The sequence below is a fragment of the Heloderma suspectum genome, chromosome 10, assembly GCF_057233095.1.
Source record: "Heloderma suspectum isolate Gila_16-S chromosome 10, 16-S_ref, whole genome shotgun sequence".
Classification (NCBI taxonomy): Eukaryota; Metazoa; Chordata; class Lepidosauria; order Squamata; family Helodermatidae; genus Heloderma; species Heloderma suspectum.
Window position 1 is genome coordinate 32,744,715 of NC_139467.1, and position 18,866 is coordinate 32,763,580.

General features: G+C 43.6%; 1 protein-coding gene across 3 annotated transcripts in view; it reads left to right on the top strand.

Annotated features, from left to right (window-relative positions):
- Window positions 1–12,150: 12,150 nt before the first annotated feature.
- UBXN11 (UBX domain protein 11) overlaps window positions 12,151–18,866 on the top strand; it is a 45,924-nt gene continuing 39,208 nt past the window's right edge. The window contains exons 1-2 of one of the 3 annotated variants that reach the window (XM_084815803.1): window positions 12,151–12,407; window positions 15,555–15,646. In XM_084815803.1, coding sequence (XP_084671929.1) covers window positions 15,582–15,646 — 65 coding nt within the window. In that variant the 5' untranslated portion in view covers window positions 12,151–12,407; window positions 15,555–15,581. The remainder of the gene's footprint in view (window positions 12,408–15,554; window positions 15,647–18,866) is intronic. The other 2 variants (XR_014785154.1, XM_084815804.1) reach the window with 2 other exon arrangements.

The window sequence follows — 18,866 nt, forward strand, 5'->3', positions numbered from 1 at the left end:
GTTGGCAACCTTAATTCAGCACCACATGCATACCTGAATAAACAGGGATCAGCATCCAGATTTTTAATAGCTAGGCGCTCAAAGCCCTCTGCATGGATGGACAAATCCGTCCGTTTTGCTTTCTCCCATACTAATTTTTTTAAATCTCAACTTCTTTCCCTTCAGTTATGGAGAAATGTGTGAATTTTGGTAAGTTCTTATAAAACAAACAAACCAAGCAAAATTCTCACCTATTGCTAGCATAAGGAGGGGCAGTTATTTCAGGCAGAGGTCCTTAAATAAGCCATTAAATGCGCAATCCTATGCATGGCTGGCTGGGGCATGCTGGGAATTGTAAGACTTTTTCTGTCTAAACATGCATAGGATTGTACCCTTAAGGGCAACTTTGGGGCAGATATATACAAGCAGTCCCCCTTACCAGTCCTTCCCCTAGCCAAAAGCACCTTTCCTCCCGCCTTGCCGTGCTGTTGCCAAAAACCCTGGAGAGATGTCAGTCAGAATAGATCATACTGTTCACTTCTATGGGTGCTTCCAGATAAGGTTTTTATTTGACCCTCGCCCTGCCTCATTGATGTAATTTTATGGGGGTTCCAAACATGGCGGTTTCCTCCCTGCTTTTTTCTTACTGCACACAGTCCGCTAAGGCAAAAAAGACAGAATAGCTGCACAATGCCTCTTGACTATTAGTGCTAGGACCCCTTTGTCTGGAAGACCCCAAGTCTCACTGATTTCAATGTGATGCATTCCCAAATAAATTTGCACAGGATGTACATCCCGCTGAACTCAGTGGGATGTACATTTCCAAGGAAATGTGGACAGGATCGGGTTGCAGAGCTGTGTTGGCTTTTCTTTAAAACATTTAATTTTAAAATTTATTCTTTATGCATATGTATTTATTAATATAAATTACACATACAATAAGAGCAGTACAATACATATTAAGAACATAAGAACGTATGAAGAGCTGTGCTGGATCAGACCAAGGTCCATTTAGTCCGGCATTCTGTTGTGGCCAACCAGCTGCCCACAGGAAACCCCCAAGCAGGACATGTGTGCAACAGCACCCTCCCACCCATGTTCCCCAGAAGCTGGTGTACACAGGTATGCTGCCTCTGCTACTGGAGGTAGCATATAGCCATCAGGACTAGTAGCCATTGATAGACTTCTCCTCCAGGAATTTGTCCAATCCCACCTTAAAGCCATCCAAATTGGTGACCATTTCTACAGTTTGTGGAAGTGAATTCCACAGTTTAACTATACACTGTATGAAGAAGTTCTTCATTTTATCTGTCCTGAATCTCCCACCAATCAGCTTTTTGGGATGACCTTGGGTTCTAGTAGTATGAGAGAGGGTGGAAATGTCTCTCCATCCACCTTCTCCACACCATGCATAATTTTGTACACCTCTGTCATGTCTCCCCTTACCCTCCTTTTTTCCAAGCTAAATAATCCCAGCTGTTGTAACCTTTCCTCATAGGGGAGTTGCTCCAGCCCCTTGATCATTTTAGTTGTTTTCTGCAGTTTCTCCAGCTCTACAATATCCTTTTTTAGGTGTGGTGACCAGAACTGTACACAGCATTCCAAGTGTGGTCGCACCATAGATTTGTATAAGGAGTATGATCTTGGCAGTTTTATGTTCAATTCCTTTCCTAATTATGATAACATGTAATTTGCAGCCGCACACTGGGTCAACATTTTCATCAAGCTGCCTACCATAACCCCAAGATCTCTTTCTTGGTCAGTCACTGCTAGCTCAGATCCCATCAGCATATATGTGAAGTTGGGATTTTTTGCCCCAACATACATCACTTTACACTTGCTTACATTGACCCACATTTGCCATTTTGATGTCCATTCTCCCAGTTTAGAGAGATCTTTTTGGAACTCTTCACAATCCCTTTTTGTTTTAACCACCCTAAATAATTTTGTGTCATCAGCAAACCTGCCCACCTCACTGCTCACTCCTAATTCTAAATAATGTATGAACAGGTTGAAAAGCATTGGTCCCAATACAGATCCCTGTGGGCTCCGCTATTTACATTGGGAGAATTTACCATTTATTCCTACTCTCTGCTTTCTGTTCTTTAACCTTTAATCAGTTAACTGATCCACAAGAGGACCTCTCCTCTTATTCCCTGATGGCTAAATTTGCCCAGGCGCCTTTGGGGAGAAACTTTGTCAGAGGCCTTTTGGAAGTTCAAGTAAACAATTGGCCTGTTAGACGTCACGCTAAGCCACTGTGGTTTGTGTTTCTGAGCAAACCACGGTGGCTTAGCATGTCGTGTGTGGGGTTAAAATCCCACCCACAATGGCTAGGTAACTACCCCGACAAAGCACTCCTCTGCAGTGGGGTTAAGGGGCTCAGGGTGGCTTACTGTGTCAGGTGGTGGGATCTTCATTGTTAAAAACGGCTGCTCTGCACGAAAACACGGTGACCATAGAGACTGCAGCCTAGAGCGTTCACCACTTCCAGCAATGCTCTAGGCAGTGCGGCCAGATTCTTCGGTCACCGTCACATAGCGACAAACTGAATGGCCGGCACACACCATTTACCAGCATGACAGTCGCTGGGATAACCAGCGGCAACAGGAGGACAACACAGTAACCACAGAGCAGGGATGGGTAAGTAAACCACGGCGTGCCGCATGGTTCCCACTCATGTGATGGGCACAGGCTTCATGGTTAGACTACCCCTCCCTGCTCTTGTAGTTACCCTAAGCACCCTTCCCCATTTTGCATCTGAACAGGCACAATGTCTCTACTGGATCACCCCTGTCCATATGTTTATTGACACTCTCACAGAACTCTAAAAGGTTAATAAGATATGACTTACCTTAGTGGAAACCATGATTCTTTTTCAGCAGGATATGCCTACTAATTTTATCTTTAATAATGCTTTCAACCAATTACCCAGAACAGATGTTAAACTACCCGGCCTGTAATTTCCTGGATCCCTTTTTAAAAATTGGTGTTACATTGGCCATTCTGCAGTCCCCTGGTACAGAGGCTGATCTTGGGGACATGTTACATATTTTTGTTGGAAGATCAGAATTTTCACATCTGAGTTCTTAAATGTCCCTAAGTTCTTAAAGAACTCGGATGGATGCTATCTGGGCCTGGTAGTTTACTAACTTTCACTATGTCAATTAAGGTTGAGAACTTCATCTTTTGTCACCACTGTTTGACTCAGTTCCTCCAACTCCCTTCCTGAAAACATCAGTTCAGGCACAGGTATCTGTCCTACATCTTCTGAAGAGAGATGAAAATAATTAATTCAGTTTTCCCACAATCTCCTTATCTTCCTTTAGTACTCTTTTAACTCCGTCATCATCCAACAGTCCAACTGTCTCCCTAGCTGGTTTCTTGCTTCAGATATATTTAAATAATTTTTTTTTATTGTTGGCCTTGATGTTGTTATCAATACACTTTTCAAAATGCTTTTTTGCATTTCTTATTGTCTGCTTGCATCTCCTTCATGCAAGTTTGGGCTCCCTTTTGTTCTCCTCATTTAGGCAAGATTTCCATTTCTGAAGGAAGCTTCCTTGACACTGCTTGTTAACCACACTGGTGAATTCTTGAACTTGGTGTTACCTTTCCTAACCTGTCGTATAGATTCTAGCTGAGCTTCTATTATTCTTATTGTGGTTTTGAGTGACCTACAAACATTTTGAAGGGATTTACCCTTCTTGAATCCCCCTTTCAATTTCCTTTTTACCAATTCCCTCATTTTAGAGAAGTTTCCTCTTCTAAAGTCAAATGTGGCTGTTTTGGACTATCTTGGCAATTTACCCCTTAAATATATATTAAATTGGATATACAACAATCAGTAAGACATCCCTTCTCTGGGTTCCTACAATAAGGTATACACATTTTCACACTCACCTATATATACATTAAATGTTTCATATACAGAATCCAAGAACTGAGTTACCAAGAAAAATATTCTCTTCTTTATATATCCATAAATGTTATAAATAACTAGATCAGATTGGGGGGACGGGGACGAAAACGACTGGATATAATAGTTAAAATTTTATTGTTTATAGCCAATGGCCATTACAATATAAACACAAGAAAACATATTTATAAAACACTGAACAATCAATCCAATAAAACACAAATAGGGCCTTGGAAATACAAATAAAAGGTTTTAAGCATATGTTTGAAAAACAAAACTCCCCTTAGCTTTTGTCACTGATGTGATTCAGAAAGGCCACTCCAAACTTTGTTGCAGTTAGCTGGAACAGAGCTACTTTGGAACTGACAAATTTGTCTATGTCTGCCAGCAGCCATCTGACCTTAAGATCATCGGAGAGGCCTTCTAGAGAGGTCTGAAAAGGGAGAATGAACTTAACCCTAGGTGAATTATATAGAGGGCAGTATAAAATGTAATGCAATTGGGCCTACTCCACAATTGGGCCTACTCCACATACAGAGAAACGATCTTTTACTGGCTGTTAAGAAAATCTGCTGGCCGGCCGGGTGGGCATCAGTTAAAATCTGAGCTGAGTAAAAGCTCGCCTTACAGGGAAGCCTAATAACAGCAGAGATGGGGAAACTTAAAAGATCCAGAAGTCTGGACAAGGCTGATACCGTGGTGCTTCCAAGTACCAAACAAAGCAGAATGGAGAATATCTTCGGCTAGTGGAAGGCAACTCTGACCCTGAGAAGTTTGCAATTCCAGTCCTGAACCAATTTGACACTTTTGTGTTCAGAAGTGATTGTTCACAGATCTGAGATAGAGGATGGCAGCATGTCCCTTCCTTTTTTGACTGAACAGAAATGGACTCTTGGGAACTGGATATATTACTTTACTTCTGCAAAAATTAATAAAGCATATCCACTCTTCTACAAGTTTGTACCTCTTTGCCTTTTTTCTGCAGTCCAGATATGTGTTAATATTGCCATAGTAGCAATATCTCATTGTTTATCCAACCAATCATTCTTAAAATGTATTACTTGCACTTTCCACTTTTTTGCATAAAATATTCTTGCTGCAACCAGCATATAAACTGTTAATTCCTTATGTTGTTGACTAACACACTCACCCATAAAATTAAGATGACGCAAGGGATTTAGTGGGAACTTGTTACCCAATATTTTCTACATCGTTTTATTAATCATTCACCAATACTTTTTTGCCATTTCCAATCATAAATGATTAAAAAATCCCAATTTGTTTCTGACATTTTCTCTTTAAAAGGAATTTAGACTACCTTATATCCAAAAGGCAGTCTAAAAATCTTTTAAGGCATTATCTTATGTATGTTAGATGGAAAACAGTCTAATACTACAACATAGCTGGGGAATGCTGGGAGTTGTAGGACTTTTTTTCTGTCTAAACATGCATGGGATTGTGCCCTGAAAGATTTAAAGACAAAGTGCCTAAAGAACAAGATACTGTTCTGTCATGTTTTATGGTTTTAATCTTGCATGCAACCTTGGGAGGGTTTCCTCTAAAAGGCAGCCTATGCATCTTTTAAATAAATAAATAAATAAGCACAAAAAAGCAGCACTTAAAACTCAGAGACTTTAAAATATTCAAGATGCTTAAATGTTTCTGAGCACAATCCTATGGCCTCCTAGAAAGTGTCTCAGGGACCATAGGATGCAGTAGGGTCTCTCCCTCCAAGGATGGAGACAGAGCTCCGCCATTGGAGGAGGAGATCCAACTGCAGATCCCTACTCCCACCTAGCCCCTTCCAGCCACTGTGGAAACCTCTGGGGTGGCTCCCTTTCCTGAGATCAGGGCAGGAAAGGGGAGAGAAAGGGGTGTTTAATGTGCCTTGTTGAATCAAAATGTCTTTGCCTGGTGGCTAAAGGGCAATAAAGTTGGCTCCAGACAGAACTTCTTGGAGAGAGCTTTCTACAACTGGATTGCCATTATGAAAAATGATGAAGCCTCTCCTTTGATGAAGAATACCTTGCCTCCAACGGAGGAGGTATTTGGAGCAGGGCATCAGCTGATGATCTTATTTTTTAAAATACGTTTTTATTGCCATTTAAAGTTTAAATAATACATCTGATTAGAAATTCTCGTTTCATAAGTATATGCAAAGATGACTATTTAAATACTAAATCAAATATAAATATTAATGGTTACGAATAACAACCCCATTAAAATTGTTGATCTATGCTAGGGCTGGTGCTTAACACTCTGCTTTTCCCTCCATAATCTCTAATATGTCTTTGATACGTTGTTCATTAAATTAATCGCTTTGTTTGGGTTAACCACATTTTGGTGAGTGTAGAATTCTTCTGTTTTCTTGCAAAGATTAATCTAGCAGTTGTTATAATTTCCTCTTATTTCTGGTGTTTTGGTTTTGCAGCTAAAATGACACCATCAATGTACTAGGAAGTGGTATCAGCAAACTTAGGAACATCCAAAGCTAGCAGAAGTACAAAACAAAAAAAGCTCTACAGCTATATATTACCTCCAGTATCAGAGTACAAAAAAATATTTATGTGTATGTGTGTGTGTGTGTGTGTAGTGAGTTGGTTAATAAGCAAAAAAGTGAACTTCACAAAGTTCATATGTGCTGATGATAGACCTGTGTAATTTGGCTTAACCAGCACCTTTATGGTTAAGTAAGCAGCCTTTTTGTTGTTGTTCAGTCGTTCAGTCGTGTCCGACTCTTCGTGACCCCATGGACCATAGCACACCAGGCCTTCCTGTCCTCCGCTCTCTCCCGGAGCGTGCTCAAGTTCATATTCATTGCATCGGTGATGCTATATAGCCATCTCATCCTCTGCCGTCCCCTTCTCCTTTTGCCTTCACTCTTTCCCAGCATCAGGGTCTTTTCCAGAGAGTTTTCTCTTCGCATTAGGTGGCCAAAATATCTGAGCTTCAGCTTCAGTATCTGTCCTTCCAATGAGCACTCAGGGTTGATTTCCTTTAGGATTGACTGATTTGACCTCCTTGCAGTGCAGGGGACTCGTAAGAGCCTTCTCCAGCACCACAGTTCGAAAGCATCAATTCTTCGGCGCTCAGCCTTCCTTATAGTCCAGCTCTCACAGCCGTACATTACTATTGGGAAAACCACAGCTTTGATTAGACGGACCTTTGTCGGCAAGGTGATGTCTCTGCTTCTTACTATGCTGTCTAGGTTTGCCATAGCTTTCCTCCCAAGGAGCAAGCGCCTTTTAATTTCATGGCTACAGTCACCATCTGCGGTGATCTTGGAGCCCAAGAAAATAAAATCTGTCACAGCTTCCATTTCTTCCCCTTCTATATGCCAAGAAGTGATGGGGCCAGATGCCATGATCTTAGTTTTGTTAATGTTGAGTTTCAAACCAGCTTTTGCACTCTCCACTTTCACCCTCAACAAGAGGCTCTTTAGATCCTCTTCACTTTCTGCCATTAGGGTGGTATCGTCTGCATATCGGAGGTTGTTGATAATTCTCCCGGCAATCTTAATTCCGACCTGTGGTTCATCCAACCCGGCGTTTCTCATGATGTACTCTGCATATAAGTTAAATAAGCAGGGTGACAATATGCAGCCTTGTTGTACTCCTTTCCCAATTTTGAACCACTCGGTTGTTCCATGTCTGGTTCTTACTGTTGCTTCTTGACCCTCGTACAGGTTTCTCAGGAGACAGGTAAGGTGGTCTGGTACTCCCATCACTTTAAGAATTTGCCACAGTTTGTTGTGATCCACACAATCAAAGGCTTTAGCGTAGTCAATGAAGCAGAAATAGACGTTTTTCTGGAATTCTCTTGCTTTCTCCATGATCCAGCGAATGTTGGCGATTTGATCTCTGGTTCCTCTGCCTCTTCGAAACTCAGCTTGTACTTCCGGTAGTTCTCGGTTCGCATACTGCTGAAGCCTAGCTTGTAGGATTTTGAGGGATTCAAGCAAGTACGGCTCCATGTGTCAACATTTTGACACTGCTAGGCCTTTGCCCAATTAAAGAGATAAGGGTGTGCTGCCTTGATTCTCATGGGGGAGCTGGGGGAATCCCCACTCCCAGGAGCTGGAATGTTGGGGCCTCCCTCTTTAAGCTCAGGAGCAATTCGTTTCCCAGGCTGGGGTATTTTGAGCAGAAGAAGCTCCCCTTCTCTTGAATGTGTGTGTTGCTGGCCTGTTAGCTCCTGAGAGGGGAGAGAGGAAGTGCCTGTCAGCTAATGAGCTAGAGGTGGGCATATAGCAGAAAAGCTTAAGATCCAATCCACAGGCTTTGTGCTTGGTCTTGCTTCAAGGGGCAGTGTGCACACAGCCAGCTTGAAGAACCGTGTGGCTCATGGGACGGTTTCTGTCTATCGTGGGGGCTCCAACAGACACCCAGCTATGACCGCTTCGTTAGCAGGAAAGAAGTGTGAACTTTCTTTGCGTATATACTCTACATCCATGTTCTATCAATAAACTGTTATCCTTTTGCACAAGTGGCTTTGTTTCATATTGCTAATCAAAAGAATCTACTTTGACTGGGACCTGACAGAATCAGAACCCCAGATCAATACATATGGCTATATAACCTGTGGGCAAGTTGGTATGAGAGGAGATGATCCTCCAAGCACTTTTTAATGACAAATTCTTGCATACAGAAATGTCTCAGCAGCAGCACCATAAGGAAGTGACCCTATTTTCACCTGTCATATAAATGTTGGGGTTGGGTATGGATGCTATTCTCAAGTAAAAAAGCAAAGGTAACCAAGCTGGCTGTCAGAAAAATCCCCAAAACCACATTAGGGCAATAATTTTATTAAGCCACCTCAAGGCTAACAAAAATTGTGCAAGCTGTCAAGATCTCCAGATTTCTTCATCAGGCGGGATCTTACAAAAAGCAGTTTGGAGGAGGGGAAGACAGTGTGACTTGATTTTGTAGACATAGAATCATAGAACAGTAGGGTTGGAAGGGGCCTACAAGGCCATCGAGTCCAACCCCCTGCTCAGTGCAGGAATCCAAGTCAGAGCATCCCTGACAGACGGCTGTCCAGCCTCTTCTTGAACGCCTCCAGTGTGGGAGAGCCCACTACCTCCCTACCACATGAAGAGCTTCACCACACGAGGCTAAAATCCCACATCCTTACCAGGGCTTCAGCTTCTGGATTCTTTGCAGGATTAAGATCGGCTCCTTTACACGGGTGGACACGTGCTTTGAATTGGGGAATTCCTTTCTTGGTAAGTTCTATATGTTTCATTTTACAGCTGCTAGATGCCGCTGTGGTTATAGCAGAACTGCACAATTACACACAGCCGATATATCGGATTGTTTGTTGTCGGGTTATCACCCATCTTTTTAAAAGCAAGATGAAGGTCAGAAAACATGGAGATACTCTGGAGGTTGCCAATGTCGTGTAAAGGACCTGCAAATGTCCATGAGTATGAGTATACTCACAAGTATACTCATACTCATCACAATTATGAGATAAAAGCCTTGTGCAGAAATGCTCGAAGTCTGCATGGTCAGAGACTTAAGATGGAATGTGGATGGAATATGAAGACATTCAAATTAGGCTTTACTAGGTGATGTTAAGGTTTATGGTTTCAAAACAAAACAGGTTTAAGGAAAATTATGTGTATAAAAATATATAGCAAAATTTTAATATAAAAGCTAATATTTCACACAAAGTTTAAAACAACAGATTAGCAGTCCAACAGAATGTTGTTGTTGTTGATTCGCTCAGTCACTTCCGACTCTTCGTGACTTCATGGTCCAGCCCACGCCAGAGCTTCCTATCAGCCATCACCACCCCCAGCTCCCCCAAGGTCGAGTCCGTCACCTCCAGAATATCATCCATCCATCTTGCCCTTGGTCGGCCCCTCTTCCTTTTGCCTTCCACTTTCCCTAGCATCAGCATCTTCTCCAGGGTATCCTGTCTTCTTATTATGTGGCCAAAGTACTTCAGTTTTGCCTTTAATATTCCCTCAAGTGAGCAGTCTGGCTTTATTTCCTGGAGTATGGACTGGTTTGATCTTCTTGCAGTCCAAGGCACTCTCAGAATTTTCCTCCAACACCACAGTTCAAAAGCATCTATCTTCCTTCGCTCAGTCTTCCTTATGGCCCAGCATTCACAGCCATAGGTTACTACAGGGAATACCATTGCTTTAACTATGCAGACCTTTGTTGTCAGTGTGATGTCTCTACTCTTAACTATTTTATCAAGATTTGTCATTGCTCTCTTCCCAAGAAGTAAACATCTTCTGATTTCCTGGCTGCAGTCAGCGTCCGCAGTAATCTTTGCGCCTAGAAATACAAAGTCTGTCACTGCCTCCACATTTCTCCCTCTATTTGCCAGTTATCAATCAAGCTGGTTGCCATAATCTTGGTTTTTTTAGGTTTAACTGCAACCCAGCTTTTGTACTTGTATAACAGAATATTATACATACATATTTGCAACACCGATATCCAAATCAAAAAAGTTGTCTCAAAACATGTTTTGACCAAACTGGTCCTCATCAGTGGGAAAAATATAAACAATAATTACAGCCCTTATTAAAACAATCTTTTCATGATGTTAAACTTTCTACGTAGAAACCAGTCATATTATCTATGCAAACTCTGTACTCCTCATCATGCGGTTGGTAGCTGAATGCAAAAAAGGAGGACAAGAACATTCCCTCCTATATTCAAAGATGATTAGCTCCTTCCATCTATAGCCGCCATTTACCATACCACAAAGAAATAAACAGGACTGTTGTTTAGAACAGTTTTTAGATAATGGCACACCGGCCAACTCCTTTTGAAAACAATGGTTGATCCTGCATGTTTGACAATAAAAAATCCAGTTGTTACTCAATTTGTCCCCATCCTTAGGCAAAACACTCAGATTGATCCCCCATTCTTGAAACTATAAAAGCCAGTTGTTAGTTGGAACTGTCAGTCTCCATTCTTAGGGAAACACATAAGTTCCTTGGTAGGTAGAGAACAGAAGTAGAAAGAAACGAGACAGTTTTCATATGACCAAAGCTGGAGACCTTTTTAAATGGCCTACTTCTTTTTTTTTGTAACACCTCATGCAATGAACAGATCTGAAGGTCTCGAAAGCTTGCACACTTTTGGTGACCTTAGAAACTTGACAGTTTTCTTATGAACAAAGTTGGAGACCTTTATAAAGAATCTTGATTTTTTGCGGGGGGGGGGGGTAACATCTTGCCAGATTCATGGAAGAAATGAACAACCACAAAAGATAAACACAAGAGTGGCGATGGCAAGAACAGCGTTTGTTAAAATGAAACAATTATTATGTAACTGGGACCTAAATCTTGCAGTAAGGATTCAGATGGTAAGATGCTATGTGTTCTCAATATTATTCTATGGAGTGGAGGTTTGGACACTTAAAAAGAACAATCTGAGGAAAATCATTCAAAATGTGGATATACCGGCGCATGCTGAAAATACCGTGGACTGACTGAGTAACATATGAGAATGTACTATGCAGAGTAAACAAACCAACATAATTGGTAAAGACCATCAAAAGAAGAAAGTTACAATACCTTGGTCATATTATCCGAGGCGAAAAATACACCATACTCCAGCTCATTATACAAGGGAAAATGGAAGGAAAAAGATCAATAGGAAGAAGATGAACATCATGGTTAAAGAATCGGAGGGAATGGTTCAGCTGTACCTCTATACAACTATTCAGAGCAGCAGTGTCAAAAACGAAAATAGCTGTAACAATAACTAACCTTGGATAGGAGATGGCACCTTAAGAAGAAGAAGCCCGATGTAAGAGATCTGGAGGTGTAGAAAGCTTGCACACTTTTGGTGACCCTTCAACTCACTTAATAAAGGCATTGCCTTAAAAGGGATTTTGGAATTCTCAAGTAGGTGTTCACAGAGCAGCAGCTTAATGCAAAAAACGTATGCACATTTACCTGGGAGTAAGCCCCATGGAACACAGCAGAATTTACTTCTGAGGTGTATGGGGGGCGGGGGGGACACATGCAGTGGCTTCAGCTACGTGTTAAGTGTGATGATGGGATAATAATGATTAGTTCCCAAGCAATACTCTGAGTCTTCATGCGCTGAGCAGCTGGCTTAGGGTTCACTTCAAGCCTTCCCATATCCCTCCAACCCTGCTCTGATCCAACATGGGACTTCAGACGTGACAGTGCCGAGCTCTTACGACCAGCGACCTGTTTCTCCCATCTCTGCCTCTGACTGCCTGACACGAGGCTGGAGGCAGGCGCCGCCATCTTGTTTACAGGCGGTTGCCCAGGTTACGACGTCCAGGCCTGAGCCTGGGAGAAGCTCCAGGCGACTCTCCAAAGACTACAACTCCCAGCATCCAACACTCCGGAGCGATATATATTATTTATATCTCTCTCTCCGGAGTGCTGGGAGCTGTAGTCTTTGGAGAGCCGCTGAGGCTCCTCTCAGGCTCAGGCCTGGAAGACGTAACCTAGGCGACCGTCTGTAAACAAGATGGCGGCGCCTGCCTCCAGCCTCAAAATGGGCGGGTGAGTCTCTTGCTAACCCTCGAGAACGGGTCCCAATCACAGATGGCGGGGTGTTGTTGTCGCCCTCACACCCGCTGCTCTCACCACCTCAGTTTCATTCACCTCTCCAAGCCGCCCCAGTCCTCCAGGATGTTAGTCTGTGTTGCAGCAGAAACAGTAACAACGTCCTTGTGGTATCTTAAAAGTCTTAGGGCGCAATCCTATGCCGAAAAAAAGCCCTACATCTCCTAGCATTCCCCAGCCTGCATGGCTGACTGAGGAATGCTAGGAGTTGTAGGACCTTTCCCTGTCTAAACCAACGTAGGATTGTGCCCTTAGGCTCATTCCTACGTATATTTAGACAGAAAAAAAGTCATACAATTCCCAGCATTCGCCAGCCAGTGCCCTAAAGGTTGCATCCAATATCAGGCCAGCTTAAGTCCCATTTGTTTCAATGTCTCTAAGTGGGACTAACATTGGATACAACCCTAATCGTGCAATCTTGTCTGTGTTTATGCAGAAGTAAGACCCGTTTATTCCTAGGTACATCCCCATAGCCTGGCAGCCACACAGCGTAAGCCCATACTTGTCTACTCAGAAGTAAGCCCCCTTGATTTGAACGAGGCTTCTTCCCCAGGGAAGTGTGTGTAGGATTGCAGCCATACAGTGCAAACCTATATGTGTTTACTCAGATGTAAGTGCCACTAAATTCCATGGGGCTTACACTCTGGCAAGTGTGCAGTCCTTTGGCTTCAATCTCAAACCTACTTACCAGTGAGGTAAATCACATTGAACTTAGTGGGGCTTGCTTCTGGGTAAACATGCATAGGATGTTTGCTCTGTTAGGCTGCAATGGTATACAAGCATACTAGTGTATAAGCCCCACTGAAATCAGCGAGGTTTATTTCTGAGGAAATATGCACAGGACTGAACTATTAACAGATTTCAGTGTCAGATGCTAGAGCCTCCCTCATCAGAACATTTTCCTTGGTAGGCAGATAATTTCATGGACACGGATCTTATCTTGGATATATTTGGCTTCTGCAGACCTACAATTGTTGGACTATCTGGACCTGCTGTTCACAGTGGGTTGGATCCAGGATCTGCCCCATTCATGGAAGGTGCCTCTGCCCGATTTGGGGGGAAACCCACCTTGCCCGTCTACTGCAGCTCACCCAATTCAGCAGGGTCCCCCAACAGTTGGTGTGCATTTTCAGGGCACTGGAGGTGCTGCTGTGGGGAGAAGGTGGGGCGGGGGATCTGCTTCTGCCAGCCCAGTTGCACACACCTAAATCTGGATCCAAACCCAATGTCTTTTTCTCTGTATGCAGGTGGATTTATGATATGATATGACAACTGGGGATAACACTTCATGCATCTGACACCATGGGCTGTATTCCACACATGTATTATTTATTTATTGGTTACATTTATATCCTGCCTTTTTTCCTCTTCCAAGAAACACAAGGTAGCTTACATAGTCCTGTTCTCCATTTTATCCTCACAACAACCCTGTGAGGTAGGTTAGGTTGAGAGTCGGTGACTGGCTCAAAGTAATTCAGTGAGCTGTATCACAGAGTGGAGACTACAACCCAGATCTCACCAATCCTGGTTGAACAATAGTTCATGCCACAATTAAGGTTTATGCCACAGTTAAAATGTATGCTACAATTAATCTGTTAGTCTTTCAGGTGCCACAACCACCAGACTCTTTTTGTCATGTTTATTTTAAAGCATGGTCAGATCAGTGCTGATTAGATCTTCTTAACTGAATTTGATTCTGAATTCATTTGTGCTACAAATAACATTGACGAACCTCATGCTGTCTCTTGCATTGCCCTGTTGGCCTCACTTTGTAAAGCGAACTATTTTCTTCTCTGTATTTGGGGAATATGCATCAGGTGAAGTGAGCTCTGGTGCCCATGAAAGCTTATGCCACAAGAAATGACTTAGTCTTGAAGATACTACAAAACATTTGCTGCAACAGACTGAGCTAATGGAACAAAAGTTTCTGTACATATTCAGGGCAAAATTTATATATAAATTTGATGATCAAACCCAATCTTGATGCTCGCATCCATTTTCATGTGATGCCTGTGAGGTCCAGGAGCATGTGATGCCTGTGAAACACTGTCGCTTGGTTCAGACAAGACAATAACCCACTTAAGGGTTGAGTATGGGTTGAGTGTGGGTTGTCATTGAACTGTGGGTTGTTGTTGAAACATTGGTTATCATGTTGTCTGAACCCAGCCACGATAACGAACTATAGTTGTTAGCCATGAACAACCCACAGTTCACAACCCAACAACAAACCATGGGTTCTCTTCATGGGTTGTTTGTTGTTAAGGCTGGGTTCAGACAGCACAATAACCCACATTTCAACAACCCATGATTCAACAACAACCCACAATTCAATGACAGCCCACACTCAACCCATAGTCTACCCTTGAGAGTGGGTTATCATATGGTCTGAACCTAGTCTGTGTTTAGCTGTTAGATGTCTAAAAGAAGGGGTTTTAGAAAGTGTATCATGCAGAGGTGAAAACAGCAGCATTGGCTGAAGTTTTCTTTTCTACTAAGCTTTAAAGATGCCCTGATGTGCTCGTTTGTATAGGATTGCCTTATACTTGGCCCTTTCCCTCCTCCCTGCCCATTTTTTTTCCAGTGCTGCCACTACACTGTTATATTAGCACATTTGTGTCTGACCTTTCCTTCAGGGAACTCAGGGGAAGTCCATCATTTTATGCTCACAACTCTGTGAGGTAGGTTATGTTCCTGCCTGGACCCTAAGATCATCTTCACTTCAGGGGTCGTTCTCCAGGACCCCTGCCAAAGGAAGTTAGGTGGGTGGCTACCAGGAAGAGGGCCTTTTCTGTTGTGGCACCCCAGCTGTGGAATGAGCTCCCTAGAGAGGTTTGTCTGGCGTCTATGTTGTGTTCTCTCCAGCTCCAGGTGAAGACCTTTTTATTTCCCCAGCATTTTAGCATTCTTGTCTTTTAGCTTTGCTGTTTTAAAAGTTTTTGGATTGTGAGGATCAGATGCTCTGTAGGAGTGTATCACATCTCCAAAAATTAGCAATGTGCAGATGTTCCCATCATGTAGAGAAGCACCAACAACATTTTCAAGTTTCACGAATTGTAATACATGTTTATTTCTTTTTTCCCTTAGGATTTAAAACTGTGTTCAAGGTAAACCATGACATCTCCTCTTTCCTCTCTGGGAAAGATTCGCAGAATGCCACTTCAGCTGCAGACAGCGGGGTAAGTGGAGGCTTGTTCACACAATCACATGGACCTGTGGCAGCCACAGGAGAAGTCCGCACCTTTTGTTACGATCACCTTCTTTATTCTTTCATGAGTATTTTCATTTTATGTGCTCACATCAGAAAACCAAGGGACTCAACTAGTTGGTGTCTGCGGTATGGCTCTCCCCCCCCCCCCCCAAGTAGAGGCTATTGTGTACTAGTGGCCCAGTATTATGGGCAAGGGAGGTGGTGACCTGGTGCCTCTCCCAGTCTCTCCAGGCCAAAAAGTTAATAAATTAAAAACCAGAGCATGGCTGTTGTGCTTCTTTCTTTGTTCCTCCTCTGTCTTGTGACCCTGTTCTGTCCTCCATTGTTGGCTGAGAGCTACTGAGCATGTGTGGTTGCTGCTCATGCTCAGAATGTTCCCCAGCTTGGTAGAGCTATTCAGAAAGGCAGCAGAGGCGGCAGGGAGGGAGGCAGGGCACTGATAAGAAACGCTCTCTCTGCCTCCCATGTTTAGATATGTCTGGGTCTCCTTTGCCTGTGCAGGGCCCAGAACATCCTTTTGTGAATTGGGCATTCACTGAGACATTCATAGCCAATCCTCTGCTTGGAAGGAAAAGACATTCTTCCACTTGTGCAAACCACCACACCAGCCAGAAAGGCAGAAACACGCCAGCAGCAGCTTCCAACAGTTTTCAAAAAACTCTCCCTTTCTTTCCCAGTGGATCATCAAGGGAAAGTAAGAGGACGGGGAACGAGCTTCTGCTTTTATGAAACGGGTAGGACAGCTGATGGGAAGATGGATTCACAAACACACACACACACTTCAGGAATGTGTAGAGGTTTTGGACTTCCCTGCTGCAATTAGGAAGGGAGGGAGGAGGAGGAGAGAGTGAAACTGACCAGGCTCGCTTGAGCTGCAACTTTGGGAGAACCGCTCTCCAGTGATGGGCTTGCCCAAATGCCCCGTCACTCCTTTGCAGCTCAGATTAAATTTTTTTGTATCCCTAAATTCTTTACAAAGAGATGTGGCCAAGAAGGGAGGAAGGATGCCTGGATTTTACTTTAACTCTTTGCAATTATCATTATTTGTCTCCCTCCAAAATCTTCTCTTCCCACTCCATCCCAGAAGCAATCTTTCAGTAAGTATATTTGCAGAACTCCATCCTTGTGTGATGGGGAGCATGGAGTCCAGCTAAGGATTTGAAGAGCTGGGCGGGTTCTCCACCCCCACCCCCCATCTAGGGACGTACGAAACCCCCCTTACGTGGCTCTGCCGGGTTCTGCTGGGGGGGAGGCGCTCCGTCCCTCCCCCCGGAATCCTGGCCAGCTGGCTCCGCTCCGCGGGGATTCCGCAGAGCCGCCAGCCGGCTCCACCAGCAGCCGGACATCCGGCCGCTGGCTAGCAGGGACGCAAATGGCTGCCGTTTGCGTCCCTGAATTCAGCCGTGATAGGCTACGTAAAGACTTAACGTAGCCTATCACGTCTGGATTAAAAAAAAAAAAATGTGTATGCAAAGGGTGGCGGCTATGGCCACCGCCATTTGCGTTCCCTATTTTTGGTTGTCTTAGTCTACGTAAATATTTACGTAGACTAAGACGGTGAAAATAAGGGGGAATGCAAATAGCGTCCACTACGCTATTTGTGTTCCCCCTTAGTTTTGCCGTCTTAGCCTACGTAAATATTTACGTAGACTAAGACAACCAAAAATAGGGAACGCAAATGGTGGCGGCCATAGCCGCCACCATTTGCGTACGCATGTTTTGTTTTGTTTTTTAACCCAGACGAGATAGGCTACATAAGTCTTTACATAGCCTATCACGAAGAGGGGGGGGGGGGGAAGACTGCAAATGGCAGTGGCGGCGGCAGCCGGTCGGAAGACCAGCCGCCGCCGCTGTCCGGAACATCCGCCCCGGGTAAGTCTCGTCCCGGGGTGGATCCACGGGGGGCGGGGAGGTGGCAGGCCGTTCCGCCACGGAGTTCGGGGAGATCCGTGGCGGGATTCTCTGACATTCCTACCCCCATCCCAGCTCAAAGGCTTGAAACTAACTGTAGTAGGAGAGGAGGATTGACTCAGGAGGCCTTATTGCCACTTCCACCCCCCTACCCCCAAACACACACACACACACACACACACTAAATTGCTATCATTTGTTGGGGTTTTCCAAGTTTGAAAATTTCCAGCCTTGGAGAACTGCTTTTTGTCTACAATAGTTATCTGAGTGGGTGATTTACAAAGACTAAAAACCATTAAAATACATTATAAAACTATTCACATGCAAACATATAAACAAACAGCATACACAGAGACGCACATATATCTAAAACAGTTTTAAAAAGTCAACAATAAGAAACATTCAGGACCTGTTTAAAACCTCATAATATGCTGCCAAATGCCAGAGAGAAGAAGATCTTAACCTGGCGCTGAAAAGATAACAGTGTTGGCGCCAGACGGGCCTCATCGGGCAGCTCATTCCATAATTGGGGCCACCACCGAGAAGGCCCTCTCCCTTGTTGCCACCTTCCAAACCTCCCTCCAAGGAGGCACCTGGGGGAGAGCCTTAGATGATTAATTTAGTGTATTGGTCGATTCAGGAAGATGAGTTGGATTCTGCCATTGATCATGTTCCTGTCTGCAGTTTCTCTCAAAGCTGAATGTTTTCAGGTGACAAGGCAAAGAATATTACTAATAGCAGCTTGAAAAGAGGCAGGCAGGGGGACCCATATGTTTGACATATAGGGGGACATTTTGGAGCTGTAGTACTCATTCAGAAGGATGTGCAGGATTCTGGAGCAGACATGCCACTTATAGTCCCTGGGGCTGTGAAGCAACATGCGATGTCATGGTGTTCTGGACTGTTCAAAACATCTGGCAATCCTAGAGTTAAGATATCCTTCATTTAATTCGTCACATCTGTATACATGAAAACACAAAAAACTTGACAACGTTGTTGCTCACTTTTCATCGCATGTACCACAAAAATAACATTGTATTGGCCCATCAAAATAGCACACTTACCAGTGAGAGAGAGAGAGAGAGAGAAAATTGGCAAGATAATTCCTGTTCCTATGCATGTTTACTCAGGTGTAAATCCAGTTGAGCCCAGTGAGATTTTTGGTTGAATTATGTCCATTATATACATACGTCTGCATTAAGTGATATCCAGACATGGTGGCGGCTGTTGTTGCAGAGGAGGGTTGTCTGGATCAGGTAGGAAAGTTTCCTGTTAGT